The following is a 22345-nucleotide window of genomic DNA, read 5'->3' on the forward strand; positions in this document are numbered from 1 at the left end:
AAGTTTATATTACGAGATAAAATTTAAATTCTAAAAATATTTTATAAATAATACGTTGTCCTACCATGGCCGTGTTTGTTTGGATGGAGATAAGTTAACTTATCCCGGCGCAAAAAACGTAGTAATAAATTAATACATGATTAATTAATTATTAATTATTAAAAAAAATATAAAATAGATTAATATGATTTTTTAAAATAACATTTAACAGTTTAGGAAGCATGCGTGTGAAAAACGGGGATGGTAAGTTATGTAAGTTGGACGGACAAACGCGGCCCATGTAGTACAAATTAGCACAGTCTATGTAGAGATAAGAACCAGGGGTGGAGTTGCATTAGAGGAGGGGTTTTCTAGAAACACCGTTAATTTCAAATTTATGTTTAAAATTTAAATTTTCATATATAATATAAGTGGAAAGAAAAAACACATGGAATCTGTACATGACCAAAACTATAAGGCTACTCCTGATCCTAAATATGTATTGAAATTCCATTTCAAAACTTGAAAAACTAGAAGATAAAAGTAAAATTATATAAATTCAATTAATTAAGCCATACGTTTGAAAAAATTCTGGCTCCGTCACTAACCAAAACAAGCATGTCATGCATGCACATATATATCCCCTGATAGATTGGGCACGTATGATATATCGATTTGATTGGTAAAATAATGTGTTATCTCCATTTTCGTCTCATACTGCATCTGCATTACTACCCCATGTTTCGACATGATGCACTCATTGATCCGTACGTACAAAAAGACGAAACTTTGGGAAACTGGCTAAGCGCGTACAGTACTGCGTGCTACGAGTACTCCACTTCATTATACGGCGAGGCCCCAGTGAAGCATAAACGCCGACCGGCCAATATAGGTGAAACGTTCGCGTCATGGACCGATCGTGCTACGTATGGGAGGCAGCTGGGCCAACCAGGGCTGAAACTATCGACGGACGTACTAGCCGGTCCGCGCGCGCGCCCCCCTTCTTCTCCCGCACCGATCGATCGGCGGGTCACTCCGGTGTTTTGTCACTACGCCGCGCCGCGCGTTGATCCCGCTTCCATCTATCGGAAGGTAGCGTGTGCGCTGGAGCAATTTCGTTTCGGCCGCGGAGGGCAGGCAGAGGAGAGACCGGCCCGCAGCGCGGCGGGGAACGCGATGCGCGGGCAACGGAGCAACGCATCATGAATTCATGATTCATGTTTGCGTACGCATGGCATGATGTTATTCGGGTGCCTGTAGCAGACGTCGGGCACGTAAACGGCCAAGGCATCACACACTCGTGCGTACCGGTCTACAAGCAATAGGTCCAACCTTTTTGTCAATATGTCCAGTACCACTGCTAGACAGGGTCTTAATTTGCCTCAGGAACGCAAAGTAGAAACACACCTCGATTATTATGGAAATAAAAGCAGACCGACGCTAACCCATGCCCGCAAACCGCAATGGCGCAAAGTCTTCCAAGTTCCAAGTTCAACTTGATCAATCAGCACTCCAGTACCCCTGGTTTCTGGTCGGCACAGCGTTTGCTCATGTACTGCCCCATCTTACATATAAACTAACAATTAAATTTTAAATTCTGAATTAATTTAGGAGTATTTTTTTATTTTATTTTACTATTTACTGTCTTGGTAAAAAATGTAAATATTTCTGGTTTGTTTAAGGTTAGAGAGAGAAGACTACGTTATCACTTAGGGTGCGTTTGGTTGGTGGTCAAGGTGTAATGTGATATGACCATCCATATTTTTAATGATATGGTGATCTGTATTTATGTTTGGTTGGATGGATGAGATAGTTCAATATTTTGTTTGGTTGGATAGATGAGGATGGATGGAATGAGCATATTTAATTACTAATAAATAATAATATTAATTAACCAACATAAATATTATCCTAATTAGTACAAATTAACAATGAAATATATCTATGATCACTAATTAACACTAATTTAAACTTGTTAATTACTAATTAACAACAAAACACGCTAATTATCACTAAACAATCACTAATGAACACCATTAGTGAAGGTGGATGAGCACATCCAACCAATTTGGCTGGATACACACATCCAACATCTTCATAGAATATTACTCTCCTGTACCACTCTATCCAGCTTCGCCCTCAAACCAAACACAACAAAAAATTGAACGGCCATCTCCTATCCAGCCAAGTCCAGCCAACCAAATACACCCTTAATAAATACTACTAAGGAACATATATCCGTGGGAGTGTTGGTGTGGACAAAATAAGAAAATATTTAAATGAAAAGCAACTTATAAGATAAGTAGTATTGTGAATAATGTTATAAATAATTATATTTTAAAACATTTAAATACAACGCTAAAAACATGTATATATAAGTTTACTCATCAATTAATTTTTAATAATTAATATGTTATTTCTCATGTGTTTAATTTAAGCGAAACCATGAAGACAACTCCACCAGATATAAGCTGCACACCATGTAAATATATTTTATATGGATTTTCACATGAAATGTTCAATTTCTATAAAATTCTACTCCCTCCGTTTCGTAATGTAAGATTTTTGATTTTTTATTTTAATATTTGATTATTTGTCTTATTTAAAAAATTATGAAAATATCATTTATTTTGCTCGTGACTTTCTTTATTATCAAAAAACTTTAAGCATGATTTATTATTTTTTATATTTGTACTAAATTTTTAAATAGAACGAATAATCAAACGTTGCAAAAAAAAGTCAAACATTTCACGTTACGAAACGGAGGTGGCAGTGAAACTCCTCGAACCGAATAGCCCCGTATTGACGTTCATTCTCCGGTTACCCTGCACAAGTCCAAACCTAATTAACAGATACATCTCATTCAGACCAACGAATTTTGCAAAACTTCCATAAATCCTCTCTTCGCTACATAAGTTTAATATCACTGAGAATAAAAGATAAAATTGTTATTTATAATTTTTTTTACAAACATATCCATAAAGTAGATTTCCTCAACAACCAAAGCCGGTAACCGGATTGTCTCCGTCCTGGTGGCCGGTCGATTCATTTCATCGTCGCCTCTGGTCGACGGGGACTGCCCATGCGCCTGAGTGCCACTACATTTATTCGAGCTGTTACGTCCGGTGGCGCGCGCAGCATACTCGCATGTGAGCACAGCTAGGCACCAGCTGCTACTACCTGGCCCCGCTGCGCGACAGGCCACGCCGGCTGCGTATATCATACACGCTCGTTCATTGGAAGCAACAGCAACCTAGCTTGATCGAATTTAATTCGTGAAGAATGCCATCATCGTATTAAACAGATTGTTGTTAGGGCTAATGATCCCGTCCACCTGTCGTGTCGATCGATGTCGTTGCTCGTTACCAAACCTCTGATCGATGATTCTGATTCATTCTCCTCTGCTTTTAGTTTCTTTAATTTGGTATGATTAGTTATATGGCCTATACCACTCATCGGCCATATGTGGACATCCAGCATCTTCTGCACCTTGGCTAACGAGTGCACGTAAAACGAAAAACGATATTAGCTTATTATTAATTAAGTATTAGTTATTGCAAAGTTAAAAATGGATTAATCTATTTTTAATATTTTTTCGCTGAAAACACTAATTAGCAGTTCGCGAAACATGCGCATGAAAAAAAAAACTAACTTAGTGCCCGCGTTTGCAAATGCACCCCATATCCACAGACAATGCCAGTTAAATATTAGCAAACAGTAGACATGATTACTTACATGGCGGTTCAAGACTAAGGACATGTCTAATCCAAAGTATAAGTGAGTAGCCTCAACAAATATGATCATCATGAGACCATAGCTCCCCCAATCCAACATGGTTTTGGATGTGCCCAATCAAATCTGAAGCCACAAGTCAAAGCCACCAAAGCTCACGATCATGTGGTCTAGAGTAGTCCATACGCTCACTTTACGCTTCTCTCTTCCCTCTTTTCCTCGCTCTCTTCTTTTTTTTATCCTGGCGAGACCACATTCGCATTGCCAGCCACGATCCTCGTTCTCTCTTTTCCTCTTCTCGCCTCTCCAACATCATTAGTGAAGGGGTCGATGGTCGATGTCAGATCCGTCACCACAAGCAACCGAGGGATCAAAGCCAAATCCATTGGCACGAGAGCCAGAGGACAGCAATTGCTAAGGGGTCAAGATAGAGGACGTTAACCGTCCTCGATGAATGCTCTAGTCGTCGTCGATGAAGATGATGGACAACACAACATGCCTTCTTTTGCGCTATTGGTGTTCTTCTTGCTAATTAAGGAGTTGGATGGGGAGTTCTATTGATCCTCGGACTACCCGGAAGGCCATATCTCGCCCAATGCTCGGAGCTGAGTTCTAAAGTTATGGTTCTCCACCTGTGACATGTTTAAGTTATCAGATCTTAATAGAGCTCCACGGAGTCACACGACGTCATTATCCTAGCAACCCCGTTGAGCTGTGGCCACTAGCCACTAGTCACACGACGTCATCTGCAGCAAGCTTCGAGTATGAGATGAGATGATGACACCAGCTGTTCTTTTCTGGTGTTGTGCCAAGGATTTAATTACTTGTTGGTTTTATTATGGGCTATAAGAGCTACTCTAATCCAGACTAGTTTTTCGTTTCAACTTTAGCACCGTACTTTTGGCTCGATAGTCTTAGCTACTCATCAATTTTTATTAGCATAGTCTTCAGGCTGCTAAGTTGTACGTACCGTATAAAAGCTTTATGTACTGAAGATATTTTAAAAACCAAATAAATCTACCTTTCAAGTTCTCAATAATTAATAAATAGGTAAATCGGCCGATGAGTATTGCTACAATATGGTTTTAGGGATTACCTAGGGCATGCGAGAGCCAACGTGGAGGAGATATCGTTCAGGTGCAAAACGGGCAAATCCTATTCCTACCTATTACTGTCTCGGCTCAAAAACATTTTTTTAGTTTTCTTTTATTTGTCAATTGTATTAAAGTTTGATAAAGTAGAAATCAAAATACTGAGATTTGAAAAATAGAGCACAAAAAGGATATTTAGTCTTTATAGATAAACTGAAAATATTTTTTTTTAGAGGGGGAACCTTTCAATTTTCCCGACTGAATACAAAACTCTGTCTGCGCCGGCTCACACGCAGCGGCCCAAACAGGCCGGGCGCGCGCGTGGGTACACCAGCGCTACATATAACAAGCGCGAGGGAGCAGCAACGGCCGCGATAACACCTGTGATACCGGGCCGGGGATCGAGCGAGCGCGCGCCATGGACCCCTGCGCGTTCGTCCGCCTCACCGTGGACCAGCTCCTCCTCAAGCTGCCCTCCGTGCCGCGCCCCAGCTCCGGCGCCGCCGGCGTCCACCCCTCCACCTCCCCTTGCTTCTGCACTCTCCACCTCCAGGACCACCCTTCCGCCGGCTCCCACTCACGCACCGCGCAGCTGCCGCTCGCCTCCGAGTCCCCGGGCCCCGTCGCCGCCGGGGAGCCCGTGGTGATAAGCCTCGACGCCGCAGCCGTGCAGAGGCTCTCGGCGCGCCCCGCCGAGCTCGTCGTGTCCGTGCACGCCGGGCAGAAGGGGAGCACCGGCTGCGGCATGAGCGCCGGCCGCGCGCTGGGCAGGGTGCGGGTGCCCGTCGACGTGGCCCGCGCCGCGGCGGGGGAGACCGTCGTGGCGCGCGACGGGTGGGTGGACGTGGGCAGGCCGGCTTCCGCGGCGGCGTCCCACGCGGCGCGCGCGCAGATCCACATGGTCGTGCGGGCCGAGCCCGACCCGAGGTACGTCTTCCAGTTCGGCGGCGAGCCGGAGTGCGGGCCAGTCGTCTACCAGGTTCCCGGCGGCGCCGGCGGCGGCGGCCAGAGACAGCCGGTGTTCACCTGCCGGTTCAGCGCTGGGCGGAGGGCAACCAGGACCAGGTTGGTGGCTTGGTGTGTGGTACACGTATTACTATGTGCATGCATCATTGCATCTTCTTCCTTTTGCTCGCTAAGTTAAGTTTGCCGCTGTTAGTGTTAACAACGTGCTTTACAGCGTCTGAGTGCTGATAACACTTCATTGCTTCTCATGGAATACGTTAGGGCATTTCTAACCCAATGACTAGTATGTTGTTCATAGTATTAAATAAGTTATCATTTAGGATGAAAAATGATGTGGTAAGTGAATAAATGAGAAAAGAGAATGAAATCATGTCTTGCATGAGACATGATTTCTATACAATATTTAAGATATCATGTGAGATAAGTAGCATTAATCGAAGTATGAAATAGTGATGTTTGTATTAGAAAAGTAGTGTCTAGTACTAGTTTCTTGATGACGTGAAGTTTATAAAAACTACATCTAGTGTTATGGGTTAGGAATGCCCTTATATCTGTGCTAGATATACGAGGGGTAGTTGTGAAGGACACTTGGATATAAGAGCTTTTTAGATGGGGGATAAAATACAGTATTACGTCATTAATTATTAGCAGGTCGATGAAAATATTGATGAATTTATAAGTAGACTTTAGACTTTTGCTTACTTTTGTTGAAGGCGCGAGATTTGCTTCCTCATGTCCCAAAACAACTAACTAGTTGCTAATTTCTTGAAAAAAAATAACAATACGTCATCGTATTAGGATTCAAGTATACCGTACAAAATAACCGGCAGTTGGACTTGGACAGTATAGCATGTGGCCTTGGCCTGCCCATACATGTTTATCAATGCAAACGTCCCAAGCAGTCCACATTTTAGAGTTTATTTTTTATAGTTCACTTTAGTGATTTGCTTTTAGATTATTAAGAACAAATATACAAAACTTTATTAAGGAATTATTTTTAGTTATCAATGATTTGTTTCGCTTAATAAGTACCGCCTCCCTTTTATAACGCAAGATGTTTAACTTTTTTTTAATGTTTGACCGTTCATCTTATTTAAAAATTTAGTACAAATATAAAAATAACAAGTCATGCTTAAAGTTCTTTTTAATAATAAGTAAGTCACAAGCAAAATAAATGATATTTTTATATTTTTAATAAGACAAATGGTCAAACATTACAAGTAAAAATATTAAAAATCTTACATTATAAAACAGAGAGAGTATAAGCAACATGATGGGATTGTAAATAATGCCAACAATATAAATTTTCCAACCAAAAGAATCTAATTCTCAAGAAAATATCTTTTTGCGGTATACATTTTGAGTTTAGAGTTGTTTTCAGGCCATCAAATTTATAAGGCCAGAAAACAGAGGAGATACCTGTAATCGAATTGCTAACCAATACCGACTTGTGATTCGGCAATGCTCGTTTTTTTTTTTGGTGAAAAAAAAAGTAGCACAGCTCAACGAAGAATGTGATCCGATTCTATTTCATCCCAACTATCTTCATAAAGAAGTCGAAAATCATTTCTCCCCTTTTCATCTGCTTTTCTTTCATACGGAATTCCTTTTCATTATTGGATGCCAGCTATTAGATACCTTGTGGTTTATATCATGCAGCGGCATTGGCAAAGTCATTGGATAAAATATTTCAACTTCCATAAATAACGACATTTTAAATTAGTTTGCCATGGAAGGGAAACTTTTAAATGTTAGAATTAAATGGTCGGAAGACTTGATAAACAAGCAGTGTCAATTAAATATTCCAAGCCACTGCTAAACTGCAAATCCTACTAAGAAAGTAATAAAGCACCTCCAATCATCCATGAATATATTTGTGTTATTGCTATTTGACCAGTCAGGTTGGGTTATGACACATGAGAAGCTTCACTGTCAGTGCTAGCCCTACTGAATTTTAATCACTGGACTTTGAAAATGAAATACGCCATGGATATATGGACGTCATGGTCAGATATAGACGACACCAACCGTGCATGTGACGGTCTTAGCATTCTGGCTAGTTACCTTACTAAATTGCTCTGCAAAATTCAAATCTTTAACCTCATTAGCTGGCTCAGAATCTTCCCTGCATCATGTTCACCATTGCCATTACCTACTGGCAACTGATCTTGTATCACTTGGCGCCAACTTGTTATGCTTTTCTCAAACTAAACGATTAAATTTTGTCACTAGCCATGCACGCATGCACTTCCATGTTACTACTACTTAGTAGTCTGAGCTAAACTAAACTAATCTTGCATGTGCTGTACGTTGTGGCCAGATCGCTGACGTCGGAGTCGTCCATGACTCGAAGCACAGGCCGGAAGCTGCGGTCATGGCTGAGCACGCTGCACGGCGACCGCGACGCGCAGGCGCGGCGGGAGCAGCGCAAGGGGTGGACGGTGACGATCCACGACCTGTCGGGCTCCCCCGTGGCCGCGGCGTCCATGGTGACCCCGTTCGTGCCGTCGCCGGCGGGCTCGGGCCGCGTCTCCCGTGCGAACCCGGGCTCCTGGCTCATCCTCCAGCCCACCGGCGCCGGGCCGGCCAGCTGGAAGCCGTGGGCGCGGCTAGAGGCGTGGCGAGAGCGCGGCCCCGTCGACGCGCTCGGCTACCGCCTCGAGCTGGTGTTCGACTCCGGCCCCACCGAGTGCGCCGTCCCCATCGCCGAGTCGTCCATCAGCACCAAGCGCGGCGGCCAGTTCGTCATCGACCCGGCCACGTTCCCCGTGGGCGCCGCCGGCGCTCCGTGGCCGTTCTCCGGCGGGTTCGTGATGGGCTCCACGGTGGAGGGCGAGGGGAGGACCAGCCGGCCCACCCTGCAGGTCGGCGTGCAGCACGCCACGTGCATGGGCGACGTGGCGCTGTTCGTCGCGCTCGCCGCCGCCGTCGACCTCTGCATGGACGCCTGCAAGCTCTTCTCGCAGAGGCTCAGGAAGGAGCTGTACCATGACCAAGAGGATTAGCGTGGAGATGGAAAGGAATCAAGTGCATGTACTGGTGGTGCTCTATCTTGGGGTTTGGCTTGTGATGCATGCGCATCACTTGCGAGATGTGATTAAATCAGTCGCCTAGCTATTTGATTGTTTCTTGTGAAAGTGATGGCCTGTGGCTGTTTTTAGTTTAGGCTGGGTCGGATCACAAGAACATACTTGTGTCTGTTTATATTCTTTCGGCGATATTCTTTCCATTCTTTTTAATTTATAACCATATCTGTTCGTCTGTTTATTACTCTGGAAGTGAACTCGGTTAGCGATGCTTATACCAAGGCCTTTCGATGACGACGGTAATCGGTGTCTGTGATGGTGCTTGGTGAGTTGATGTACCTCGTATTACTGAAAAAAAACATCTTTCTCAGGCGCTTCAGCAGGTGCGCGCCATGGCCGGAACGGTACCGTGGCCAAACGTGAGCCCATTTGGTCCGGAATGACGGAACAGGACCGTGACTGAGTGCCGCGTGCGGTCGTGCGGGCCCTTGTAAATGTACGGAGTATTGTCGAGTCGAACGGGATTGTGATGGACGTGCGGCCCACTACAGAACGGAAATGTAGCGTGCGTGAGGCCCGTTTAGGTCAACATAGGCCGGTTTAGTCCGGTGGAGTCGTGTTTACCACCCAACCCGTACACTAGCGCAGTGATTTGCGTCATCCGCAGAGCCTTTAGGAAGGAACTTAAGATAAGGACACTAGGGCTTGCAGCAGTTCTGAAAATTAGAAGACAAGCTTCAAGGGTAACACGGATAAAACAAGGAGAAGCCTGTACCAAACATTTCCATATGAAAATGACAGTGAGGAAACGAAGAAACCACATTCCTAGCTTCCAAGCAGATGGACAGACTGCTCACACCCAAGAAGACAAGATGGAAATGATCTACAAGCATTACCACACCATCCTGGGGGAGAAAATGGAACGATCATGCACAATAAACCGGGACAGATTAGGCATGACAAACACCCAGAATGTGGACCTTGACAGAAACTTTACGGGAAACTGAGATTCTCTAAGCTAAAAACTCGTCATCTGAAAAGGCTCCCAGATCGGACGGCTTCAACGGCACATTCTACAGATCGTGCTGGACCATAATAAATGAGGATGTTATGGAGGCTTTCAACAGTTTTCATCAACTGTCAGAAGGGAACTTTGGGAGTATAAATAGGGGAAACATAACCCTAATACCAAAGAAAGAAAATGTTTGTTCTGAAGTGACTTCAGGCCAGTTAGTTTGATCCATTCAGTGGCAAAACTATTTGCAAAGGTTTCAACAACCAGTTTATCCTCACGTATACACGAACTGGTTTCCAGCGCTTAGAGTGTTTTCATAAGAAACAGGTGTATTCAAGACAATTATCTCTACGTGAGGAATTTGCTCAAGATCTTCAACGGGCAAGGCAAGGCGACTCTTTTCTTTAAACTGGACATAGCCAAGGCCTTTGACTTGGTATCCTGGGAGTATTTCATTGAGATGATGCATAATAAGGGCTTCAGCAAACGCTGGATAGACTGGATAGTAATTCTGTTATCAATAGTTTCCTCCAAAGTTATGGTAAATTGCTACCAAAGTGAGAGGATATACCACAGACGTGGATTGAGACAAGGCGACCCCCTGTCGCCGTATCTCTTCGTACTAGTGATTGAGCTGCTGCAAAAATTGCTGGATATGGCCACTGACCAAGGAATGCTGGTGACAATGGGTTTAAGATTCGCTAAGTGTCGACTGTCCTTGTACGTAGATGATGCGACGATTTTTCTAAAACCTAAAAGGCCAGATGTCCAAAATTTGATGCATATCCTAGAAGGCTTCGGCGATACCACGGGCTTGAAGGTAAACATCCAGAAGAGCTGCTTAGAGTGAAAAACCCTTTGATTCCTCTCGGTGTGATGCTAGTAGCTCTTTCCTCAACGGTGTGTAGACGTTGTCAGTGTGGGATAGTGTGTTTGTTTTTGTTTTTTCTGATTATAGCTTCTAAGGACTATGCCTTGTAATTTTTTTTATCAATTTGAAACATTGCATAATATGGTGACATTTGTGTGTAAAGAAAAGAAATATGATGGTAAGTGTTTTATGGAGCGGAACATGTCACCAAACCAATCACAACCATTTGATTGGGGCAATGAAGAAACACAAGCATTACACCTTGCATGTGTAGTATTTGAGTGTAACGAATCATGATTTTGTCTCATGTCTATCAATTGCTCGGTGTTGCTTAACTCAGATCGTGGAAATCGGTTTACCCAAATGAGGGCAGAAACATAGCGTGTGAAGCGGACTGATAGGCTAATCACACCGATGACGAATGGAAGGGCATAGCTTGCGAACAGAAAATCTCGTCTTTTATTTTTGTAGGTAAGATATCACGGCAAGTCTTTTTTTGTTTGTCGTTAGTATTGTATCTCTGATATGATGGGTAATTGGGTATAAACGGTTTGTATTTACTTTGCATTGCTTTTTAAAGACTTAGTATTATTATTATAGGCTGAATATATAGTTCAGGGGAAACAAAATTCCTAACACACCGCAGGGAAACAAAATAATGGAACTTACTGCACGGTACCATCCTTTCTAAAGGAAATGATAATTGAGCTAAGAAAATGCCCCTACAAAAGTAACCAAACAATAATAATAGATGTAGTTAACAGGAGGTTTGGATGACGCCGTGACAACCACATCCACATGCCTCTACTTTAAGTGCTCATGCTACTTGACAGAGGGAAATTTAACTTCTTGCCTCTCTTACGAGTGGTCAAAATAGATTTGTCACTCGCTGTCTATGACATGTGGGCCCTTATAAGTCTATGACATATAAGTCCAATGGTAAATCTGTAATAAACATTCGTAAATGTGGCAAAAAGTTAAATGGCCCCTTGATAGGCTGACGACACTTCAGCTATGTCCACTGTAATACCGCAGTTCGAGGTTCATTGCTGAGTCAATAGATTTTTTTTATCGGACTATACAAATGATTGCCATGAAGTGTACCATCAAACAAGCCAACAACCCTACGCAACCCGCGCATCGCCGCAGGAAATGGATATGGGAAGAACACAGATTTAGCAAAACATATTTTATAAAAGAATCAGTAGCTTTCTAAGCATAAAATCCGTCCTTTTCTCCCAAAAGCATATTCATGTGCACTTAGACTATTCTTTTATGATTGTTTTCTTTTTGGAATTTTGAAATGAATTGTTTGCTCCAACTTCAAAAAATACGGTTTCTAAAAATATGTACTGCATTGGATTCCTTAGACCATTTGTTTTAAGCTATTTGTGAAGGGTATTTTCTAAAATACTAACTTACCATGTTAATCAACTAAGCATCAGCGTGATAAGGCACCCAACAATAATTTTTCTTCTGTTCAAATCTTCTTATTTTTCATATTACAAACATGAACTTTGTTGCATAAATATGATAATAATGTAATCAATAGTCCATTCTAAATATACCACCAAGTATTTTTCATTTATATAGAACTCCTTCGGTCCAACTCAAGTTAGGTGTGTGTTCTCCCTTTGTCGATAATGTAGCTACTTCTATTATTCATTTTTGGCCCAAAATATAGCTACTTTTCCATCTACTGCATTATTTTAACCATTCACAACCATCTTTTATTTAATTTATCCTTCTACTTTCTCATCTAAACCAATCTTGTTGTAAAACTCCCTAAATCACTTCTGCGACCATGTTTTTTCCCTTGAAAACGGAATCAGAAACGATACCGATATCAAAAATATTGGAAAATAAAAAATAGAACTATTCGATCAAAAACATTGTGGTATCTTTCGGAGGCCAGTAAATCAAGTCGGAAACAACTGCACAATTTCCATCTACATTATTTGTACCATTTGTTTGTATGTTGCTTCCATCGGTGCCAATAGTTGGAGGTGCATTTTCAATAGTTAGAGCTAGACGACTAGTTTATGAGCTGTACCCAGACTGTGGCATGTGGGGTTGCCCTAGTTTGTTAGGTTTTCATAGTATAAACGTAATTTACCGTATTATACAAACAGTGATTAACAAAAGAATGTACTCTCTCTGGACAGAATTAATTGATGTTTAGGACAAGCAAATTAAAAAAAAAACAAGGTAGAATACTTGGCCAAAACGTCAAACGAACGTGACCGGAGGGAATAGTAACCAAGCAATACAGATGGAAATAGGCCACGCCGTTTTTGTTACCGTTTCGATCTATCTATTATATATTATATAATAGGAAAAGGAGTCATCACGTTTACTTTTACAGGCTAGAAAATCCCACATTAATCCAAGAAAAATAAGAGAAAGAAAGAAAAGACAATGATTTTTTTGGATCAGTCAAGGAATTTTTTAGGAGAAAAAAAAAGAACGTAATTAATTTGTTGGATCGGACAAGGAGGAGAGAACGTGATTGATTTTTTGGATCGGACAAGCTAGGAGGAAAGAACTTGATTGATTTTTTTTTGATTGGACAAGGAATTTTTTGAGGATAAAAAAGAACGTGATTTTTTAGATAAAAACCCTTGATTTTTGGATTTTTTTGGAATCGAAAAAAAGAAAAGATAATGATTTTTTGGTCAGACAAGGAAAAGAAAAAAACAGGTTTTTTTTATCGAACCGTCGAAGGAAAATAAGAGATAAAAAAGAAAAGATAATATTTTTTTGGAATCGGACCAGCAAAGGGGAAAAAAATCAGTTTTTCTAATCGGCGCTGCTGCCGTCCAAGGAAAAAAATTAGGTTTTTTTGGATCGAGCAGTCGAAGGAAAATAAGACATAAAAAAAAGAAAAGATAGTATGTTTTGGAATCGGACAAGAAAAAAAATTCAGGTTTTTTTTTGAATTGACGCTGTTGTCGTCCAATCTCTACGGGGATATAGCGGCAGATTAAACTAAAAATAATAATCTCATATACCTAAAAGTTATTTAATTTATTTAAGTAAACATAAAGTCATTTGAAACATGTTGCGGATAATTACAAATAAGTAATATATAGTGATTGAAGAAGACGGAGGGAAAAAGAGATATTATGACATAAATTTTATACAGCAATATTATTTTTAGATCTATTATGTTATTAAGATAATATAAAAGAAGTCAATGTTTTACTTTGTGTGGAGCATCAAATATAAAAGTTTGATCTAAGTTAGGTCTGAGTTTTAAATTATATTACTACTTTAATATTTATATTTCATAATATAATATAAAATTATATATAATATTATATAAGAAATTTTCATAACGAAGTTAGCCATGGAGGCCACCATGCTAGTTTATGGTAATTAGGTAATTACAGTTGTCGTGTTTTTTACCCGGAAAACTTTGGAAACGATAACCGGTCGGCCGGTAATTACCGTTACGTTTTCATCCTCACTCCCCATTGCCAGCATGTCTGCATGTTATTCTCGTAAGCATTTTTCTCTGCGAACACAATGAAGAATCAAGCAGTATTCCTATATCTATACACAAAAGTTACATAGCTATGTGTATAAATCTACACAAGCATCTGTACAAGTAACATTCTAACTTGGTATTTGAACCGATCACCATGAATTGTGTATAATATATCTTCAATCTTTCCCTCGTAGATCAGATATACAATCGTTAATAAGATCAATAGCCAGCAAAATATGACTATCCATGCGAGTCAAATGCTCTTTGGCCTGTTGCGTTTTCTGTCATTGCTGAAACAATGTGCACGCTATTGGGCCCAATGGCGTCATGTCAGGTTGCCGGTAAGTACAACAGAAGCTTGTGTTATTGCCCTTGCGACTCTGTAAATCTCATGCTGTACAAACTTCCATGATTCCGTGGTGTTGTCCCTCCTCGCGCTAGCTATGGCATTGCCTACACCAGGAAAAGATGCGCTTTCCCAGTCATTCTGTTCTGAGGGTCCATACACCTGTGACAGGCAACAGTCACCACTTAGTACAACTGCAATATAAAGCTGTGATGCCATGCTGTGATTAAAAAGAAAAGATAACAGCGTAAATTGAATTCATTCACCAGGTGCTTGAACCATTCTTGCTTGAAGAGGCCTTCCCTGCTAGTGAATGCCCGTTCTGCCTGCATAAGCCGGTCATTGAGCGACCGTGTTTTCAGTGAATCCTTGATCAGCTGGTTGCTTAACAGTTGCCTTTGAAGTTCCTAAGAACAGTAATTCCTCTTAGTCATAATCAAAACCTGGCCTGAAAGGCTGTCTGGAAGTGGAAGAGAAGAAACTCTGAATGTACATTTACCTTCCTCTCGCCATTTACTTTAGTAGCTGCCGTTTTCAGAGCTCTGATTGCATTGTGCAATGGAGAGCAACTGATAGCTGTGCCCCTAACTTCATTCTCTACTAACTTTGTGTATGCCTGTGATAAACACAAACCGTAATCACGTATTGGTTTCAGTTGTCAGTCGCATAGAAGGGAAACCAGCAGGGTTCCTCTTTCTATTCGCGGCCTTTGGTAACCTCGAAATGCCGTCGCAATCTATAGATACTACTGGAAATATGTTGACAATACCTCAAGTTCAATTGTGTACGACATATAGTTGAAGGGCAGGATCTCTTCGTCCGCAAGGCTCAAAGCCATCATTCCCCAGATGCTAGCAGCTGCAATGTGAAAATGTTGCTCATCATGTTTAGGCCTTGTTTAGTTCTCAATTTTTTTTCCCAAAAACATCACGATAAATCTTTGGACACCGAAATAAATCATTAAACATAGATAAACCAAAAAAACTAATTGCACAGTTACGAAAGAAATCTTGAGACGAATCTTTTGAGTTTAATTAGAAAGTGATTAGCCATAAGTGCTACAGTAACCAACATGTGCTAATGACAGATTAATTAGGCTCAAAAAATTCGTCTCGCGGTTTTCAGCCGGAATCTAAAATTTATTTTATAATTAAACTACGTTTAATAGTTCAATATATATCCGAAAACTTAATGTGATGTTTTTGCAAAAAAAATTCAAACTATTAGGCTCTATTTAGTTCCTAAAATTTTTTCCCAAAAACATCATATCGAATTTTTGGACATCTAAATAAACCATTAAATAACACTAAACATTAAAAAAAATTACATAATTATGGAGAAAATAGTGAGACGAATCTTTTGAGCCTAATTAGGACGTGATTAGTCATAAGTGCTACAGTAACCAACATGTGTTAATGATGGATTAATTAGACTCAAAAGATTCGTCTCGCGGTTTTCAGGCAGAATCTGAAATTTGTTTTGTAATTAGACTATATTTAATACTTCAAATGTATGTTTAAAGTTTTGATGTGATGTTTTTGCAAAAAAAATTTATAAACTAAACAAGGCCTAAACACCACCTTAGTTGCAGAAAGTGACAGTACTAACATCCTGCATAAAAAAAGGAAAGAAAAAGAAACACAGTGTACCACCTGCAGCGTGCCTACGGAACCCAGGATCTCCGAAATTCTCCATCCACACGAAGTCGTCGTATAAAGTATGATATACGGGATAGCCTGGTCCTGAAAAGGCCAAGGCACATTAAGCAAAGTACATAAAAAAATGAAGTGGGAAATCCATTTAAAAGATTTCTCTTTAGAAAATACAACATGAGGAGCCTTGCCTTCTCCAAAACCCATGGTCGTTGAAGGAATACCGACATGTTGAACAAAAGCTGCAAAATCTGATCCTGCATGGCCTAGCCGTCGAATCTTTTTTTTTTTTTTCAGAAAGTCAGCAATGATGTTAAATATATTAGAAATGAAAAGGCTTAGGGTCTCTTCATTTCAAAAGATTTTTACAGAAAAATTGGAGGAATTGAACTATTTCCTCTAAAATTCCTATAAAATTCCTGTAAAACAAAAAGGCCATTAAAGCTGAACATTTTCGTTGGAAGTACTAGAATAACTATTCATGGTCCAATATACACGATATACAACTCACCATGGGAGAAATATTGGACTTGACCCATGAATCATATACAGTCTGAGATGAGTTGTCAGGATCTTGAACCTTCATGAGTGCAGAAAGTGCATTTATAGTTATCAGAAATAGCGACCAAGGAAAATTATAAGCATAAAAATGTCTCAGTAGTGTTTGAAAGTTGAAACACCCATTATTGATTACCGGTACCTAAAAGCAAACGAACAGTAAAGTGCACTATGACTACAAGGCTTTTTCCTTTTCTCTCTTTTCCCTGGAAATGTCACTATGACTTCTAGCGATGTACTCACCAATTTCATTGTTTCCTGAAATAGCTCGTCAAGTTGGGGAGTTGCAGAAGGACGAAATACGGGGCCAACTACTGAAACGTCAACATTAAGATAAGCAACAGCTCTTGAGGAAAGCATCTCCATGTTTTCTTCAACCCATTCTGTAGATCCTGTCTGCATAAATGTAAGTTGTGATCACCATTCTCGTTGCTCTTACTCTGCATACGGTGTACTTTTAGTGGAGAGAGAGACAGATAGATTTACCAGTCCATACTCTTCAGCATCCCAGCTGCAGAAGATTATGGTTCTTCTAGGTCTCCATCCTTGCTTTTGCAGCACCGAAAGCCTTTGAGCTAGCTATGAACAGCAAGGGAAAACAACACGTTAATATTCATAGTTTCAGAGTTGATCTTGTGCTGACTACTCAGTTTAAATATTCTAAAGCGCCAAGCCGGTAGTGAGGTCCAGCAAAGTTATGAGAAAGTACAGTCCACTGGATAGCAGAGAAGAAAACTTTGTAGTCAAAGAATTACCTCGATCATAGATGCTGTTCCGCTGTTTGGGTCTGATGCTCCAAATGTCCAGGCATCACGATGGTTACCAAGGATAACATATCTTTATTACAAAAGGATCAAAATTCAGCTCTAGTTTCAATTTGTGTGGTTGCTGGTACGCATTTCTGCATACTGGCACGTCCCTAACGATAACTGGATCTAATTGCTCCCTAAATCATTCAGCAAGAAAATTGTTTGCTATTTACAGATCAAGCAAATAAAGAATAAAAGAAAACTGTGCTTGACTATCAAGCTTACTTTTTTGTCTAACGTGTTAGATACTCATAGCTTCATTGCATCAAAAGTAACAAATCAGGCACTAAACTATCCAAGCGACTTCAACATGCTGCTAACTAGACTAAATAGTTAGATATATGATTTATTTTAAAAAAAATCTGTAGCTCTGTTACTTTTTGATACCTTTAGTCTGTAGGATATGAATATCAGGATTCAGGATATGATATGAACAGAAGATTGTGGACAGCTATATCCGAAATATAAAATGAGGCATGTATAGCTTGCCAGGATAATATTTTTTACCAAAGAATCTATTGAAATATTGGAACTACGGAAAGAAAATATCAAGGAATTCCACTATTTCAAAATATCCAGTTTCAAGGGCTAGAAATTACCATCAATATTCGACCAGAAGAAAAACATTTGTCGATAATGGTGGTGATTGGGTAAAGATGTCATACCTAGATTCATAATGTAGAATGCTACATTTTTTTTTTACAATTGAGTAAAACTAAACATGATATCTTGTTTTACCCCATAGACATCTAAAAAGTACCACAGTTGTGCAGAAAATTCGCTTAACTCTAGTGCACGTGAAAACCGTTTTTCGTTGTTTTTGAGTACTACGTAGTAATAATAATAGCATTCATAAAAGTCCGGTACCCAAAATTCGCTGTTTTTAGTAGCATGTATAGCCGTGTTTAGTTCCTAAAATTGTTTCCCCAAGAACATCATATCGATTTTTTATATCTAAATGGAGCATTAAACATAGATAAAATAAAAAACTAATTGCACAGTTATGAGAGATATCGTGAGACAAATCTTTTGAGCCTAATTAATGTATGATTAGTCATAAGTGCTACAGTAACTCACATATGGTGACGATGGATTAATTAGGCTCAAAAGATTCGTCTCGTGGTTTCTAGGAGAGCTATGAAATTCGTTTTTTCACTCGTGTCCAAAACCTCTCCCGACATCTGGTCAAACGTCCGCCGTGACACCTAAAAATTTTCTTTTCGCGAAGGCCCGTTTAGTTCCTAAAATTTTTTCCAAAAACATCACATTAAATATTTGGACATCTAAATGAATCATTAAACATAGATGAAAATAAAAACTAATTGCACAGTTAGCTGAGTTAGGGGGAAAATCGTGAGACCAATCTTCTGAGCCTAATTAGTCCATGATTATCCATAAGTGCTACAGTAACCCACGTATGTTAATAACAGTAATTAGGCTCAAAAGATTCATCTCATGATTTCCAGGCAAGCTATGAAATTTGTTTTTATTCGTGTCCGACAATCCCTTTTGATATTTGTTCAAACGTCTAACGTGACACCCATACAAAAATTTTGGGGAACTAAACAAAGGTGTTTAGTTGGGAAAAACAAAATTTTTGGGTGTCACGTCAAACGTTTGACTAGATATCGGAAGGGATTTTCAGACACGAATGAAAAAAAATTCATAGCTCGCCTGAAATAGCGAGACGAATCTTTTGAGCCTAATTAATCCGTCATTAGCACGTGCGAGTTACTGTAGCACTTATAGCTAATCATGGACTAATTAGGCTCAAAAGATTTCTCTCACGATTTTCTCTGTAATTGTGAAATTAGTTTATTTTTTCATCAATATTTAATGCTTCATTTAGGTGTCCAAAGATTCGGTGCGATGTTTTTAAGAAAAAAAATTTTGGGGATTAAACATGATTCTTAAAGGTCAAAAAATGGTCCCAAAAACAGTGCACGGCAATGCCCAAGCAGGATGCATGTGTTAACTACCAGCACACGCTGTGACTGAGAATCCGAGAGTCTAAATTAGTCATCTATATCTTTATTTAGATTATCATTTAAAACAGTTTTATTTTTCATATCTCTTTTTACACTAGCAAATCATTCATATATGATAGTTTTCATATTTCTTTATATGATAAAAAGAGAACATCCAAATATAGAGTTTTTCTCCTGGTATGAATGACATCTAAAAATAAATGATGAGACAGACTGTTGGAACTTATTTTTTATCCCTCGTCCTCTATTTTCAGGACGAAGATGGATACTCTCAGATTCGAGGACGAAGGATAGTGGACTAATTAATCTGATATTGTGATGCAATGTCAGAAAGAATTACCTGTCCGGCTCCTCTGCACCTTCGATCACCGCGAAGACATTCTCTATGGTGGCCATTGTATCATTCCCCTGCGAAACTCCAAGAGAAACCGTTGGCTCCGCTGCAACCCACGACAATTAAATTTCAATGGCCGAGATAAAGAGGCGTCTTGAATTTTACTTACGGTATACGTTAGGTTCAGGATCGCCGGCCCAGGGCCGAGGCGGTACACCGGGCTCCCCTCCCGGCCCTGCCAGTCCACCGGCGCAGCATCGCCACCCAGCGCGCCGTGGATCTCTGCGGCGTCACGCGCGGACACCGGCAGCGCCGGGATCCCCGGCATGTCGTCGGTGGCCATTGCCTCCTCCACGCTCACGCGCTCGCACCCCTCGGACGACGCCCACATCGGCGTCGTCGGGTCGCCCACGCCCAGGAACAGGCTGCCTACCTGCACGCCGGACGGCGGCAGCCATCGCGAGTTGGGGAACCACGCCTCCCCGGGGGCGCCGCCGTACTGCAGAGGGTCGGTGTACACCACCGCGGCCGCGGCACCCGCCACGCGCGCGTTGCGCACGATGTCCTCGCAGTGGATCCTCCCGTACCGCGCGAGCGCCACCTTTCCCGCGACGTCGACGCCGCGGGAGGTGAGGTAGGCGAAGTCCTCCTCGCGGCCGTAGTTGGCGTACACGGCCTCGGCCGACACCGACCCAGAGGCGGAGTAGGCGTAGAACGTCGGTATCACCTCCGCCGTGGCGGACGCGTAGGGGTCGTTCGGGTACGTCTCCTGCGACAGGGAGAAGCTCTTGGTGGTGGCGCGGCCGGGGACGGTGAGGGAGAGGGAGCGCTCGACCGGGTAGGAGAGAAGGACGGAGTACGGCGTGACGCGCGACGGGATGGAGAGGGACGAGAACGCATCACGCACGTAGGCGGCGGCGAGGGAGTTGGCCCTGGTGCCCGCGACGTGCGGGTGAAGCGTGAGCGCGCGGAGGTGGATCGCCGCGGTGTCGTTGGAGGCGAGGGAGAGGAACAGGCTTCCGTAGTTCGGCGGCGGGCTCGGCGCGGAGTGGACGGCGAGTACGAGCAGCGAAAGGGAGGCGCCGAGGACGGCGAGGGTGGAGGAGACGAAGCAGAGGAGCCGGCGCCCGCCCTTCCGTTTGGGCGGCGGTTGCGGCGGAGAGGGAGATAGGAGGAGGGAGGCGGCGTCGAGGCGGGACATGGCGCACGGAAGGGGAAGAGGGGTCGAGCAGAGTGGCGTCGCTCTGCTTCCGCTCTGGACTCTCTTTCTAAAATCCGCGGAGACAACAACGTGCTACCAGGTGACAAGTTGCAAGCTTCTATACTGCTGCTAGCCTGCTACTACGCCGCCACACCAAACCAATCACAACCATTTGATTGGGGCAATGGGTAAACGCAAACGTTACACCTTGCATGTGTAGTATTTGGGTGTAACGAATCATGATTTTGTCTCATGTGATTGGCTATCCTATCAATTGCTCGGTGTTGCTCAACTGCAATAGTGGAAATCGGTTTATCAACGGAAGGGCAGAAACCTAGCGCGTGAAGCGAATTGACAGACTAAGAGAAGGTACAATAGCAGCATATTTTAAAGAGATAAACGGAGAGAGAAAGAGATGTGGGTTACTAATTTGTAGTTAGCTGTATACGAGTTTCAAGACAAAATATGTGTATGTCATGTGGAACCATATATTGATGTTTTATAGGTAACTTGTATGAGTTGGCTATTAGATTGGTTATAAATAAATTGAAGCTAGTAGTTGGCTATACTATTAAACTTGCTCAATACATGGTTCCACATGTCATATATACATTTTGTCTTGAAACCCGTATACAGCTAGCTACAAATTAGTAGCCCACCTCTCTTTTCTCTCTTATATTATCTCTTTAAAATATGCTTATAGCTTGCTTGTAGTGTGCCATTGTACCTGCTCTAACCACACTGATGACGAGCGGAAGGGCATAGCTTGCGAATAGAAAATCACTTGTCTTTTATTTTTGTAGGTAAAGATAGCACGTAATTCTTTTTTGTTTGCCGTTAGTATTGTAGCTCTGATATGATGGTAATCGGGTATAAACGGTTTGGTATTTACTTTGCATTATTTTTTAAAAGACTTAATATTATTATTAAGGCTGAAGACATAGTTTAGGAAAACGAAATTCCCAACACACCGCAGGGAAATAGAAAATAATGGAGCTTACAACACGGTACCATCCTTTCTGACGGAAAGAATAAGAGCAAGTATAATACCAAGTTATAATAAACTGTCTAAATGCTTATGTGAGGGAGAGATGGGAGGAGAGAGGAGAAGTGAACTGTAATCTTATAGCCAGCTTAGACATAAGAACCAAAATATGTAAAAGAGACATGTATGTCATGTATTTAATAATAAATAGCTAACTATGAGTGGGCCAAGAGAAGAATACAGGAAACTTATAGCCAGCTTGTTTGCTATATTATTAGTTTTGCTCTAATTAAGCTAAGAAT

At 41.4% G+C, this 22345-nt stretch overlaps 1 protein-coding gene and 1 pseudogene across 1 annotated transcript; one reads left to right on the forward strand and one right to left on the reverse strand.

Moving 5' to 3' along the window:
- The first annotated feature begins 1426 nt into the window (after positions 1 to 1426).
- Positions 1427 to 9019, forward strand: LOC102706623 (annotated as a pseudogene).
- A 5101-nt stretch (positions 9020 to 14120) lies between these two features.
- Positions 14121 to 21119, reverse strand: LOC102708289 (probable glutamate carboxypeptidase LAMP1). Its single transcript, XM_015836650.2, has 12 exons — positions 20027 to 21119; positions 19864 to 19931; positions 17482 to 17563; positions 17213 to 17305; positions 16970 to 17122; positions 16680 to 16748; positions 16360 to 16447; positions 16169 to 16258; positions 15286 to 15374; positions 15016 to 15132; positions 14783 to 14923; positions 14121 to 14678 (listed from the first exon to the last, which is right to left on the reverse strand). The coding sequence occupies exons 1-12, from the start codon at positions 21056 to 21058 to the stop codon at positions 14496 to 14498; spliced, it is 2205 nt and encodes a 734-aa protein (XP_015692136.2). The 5' UTR covers positions 21059 to 21119; the 3' UTR covers positions 14121 to 14495.
- Between the last annotated feature and the right edge of the window lie 1226 nt (positions 21120 to 22345).

The sequence above is a fragment of the Oryza brachyantha genome, chromosome 1, assembly GCF_000231095.2.
Source record: "Oryza brachyantha chromosome 1, ObraRS2, whole genome shotgun sequence".
NCBI lineage: Eukaryota > Viridiplantae > Streptophyta > Magnoliopsida > Poales > Poaceae > Oryza > Oryza brachyantha.

Excerpts from the sequence above, each read along its gene's own strand:
- LOC102708289 (XM_015836650.2), bottom strand. The coding sequence starts at position 21,058 with ATGTCCCGCCTCGACGCCGCCTCCCTCCTCCTATCTCCCTCTCCGCCG. Across the intron at positions 17,306-17,481 it reads GAACAGCATCTATGATCGAG|CTAGCTCAAAGGCTTTCGGT; the intron begins GTAATTCTTTGA and ends TGCTGTTCATAG. Across the intron at positions 16,448-16,679 it reads AGTCCAATATTTCTCCCATG|ATTCGACGGCTAGGCCATGC; the intron begins GTGAGTTGTATA and ends AAAAAAAAAAAG.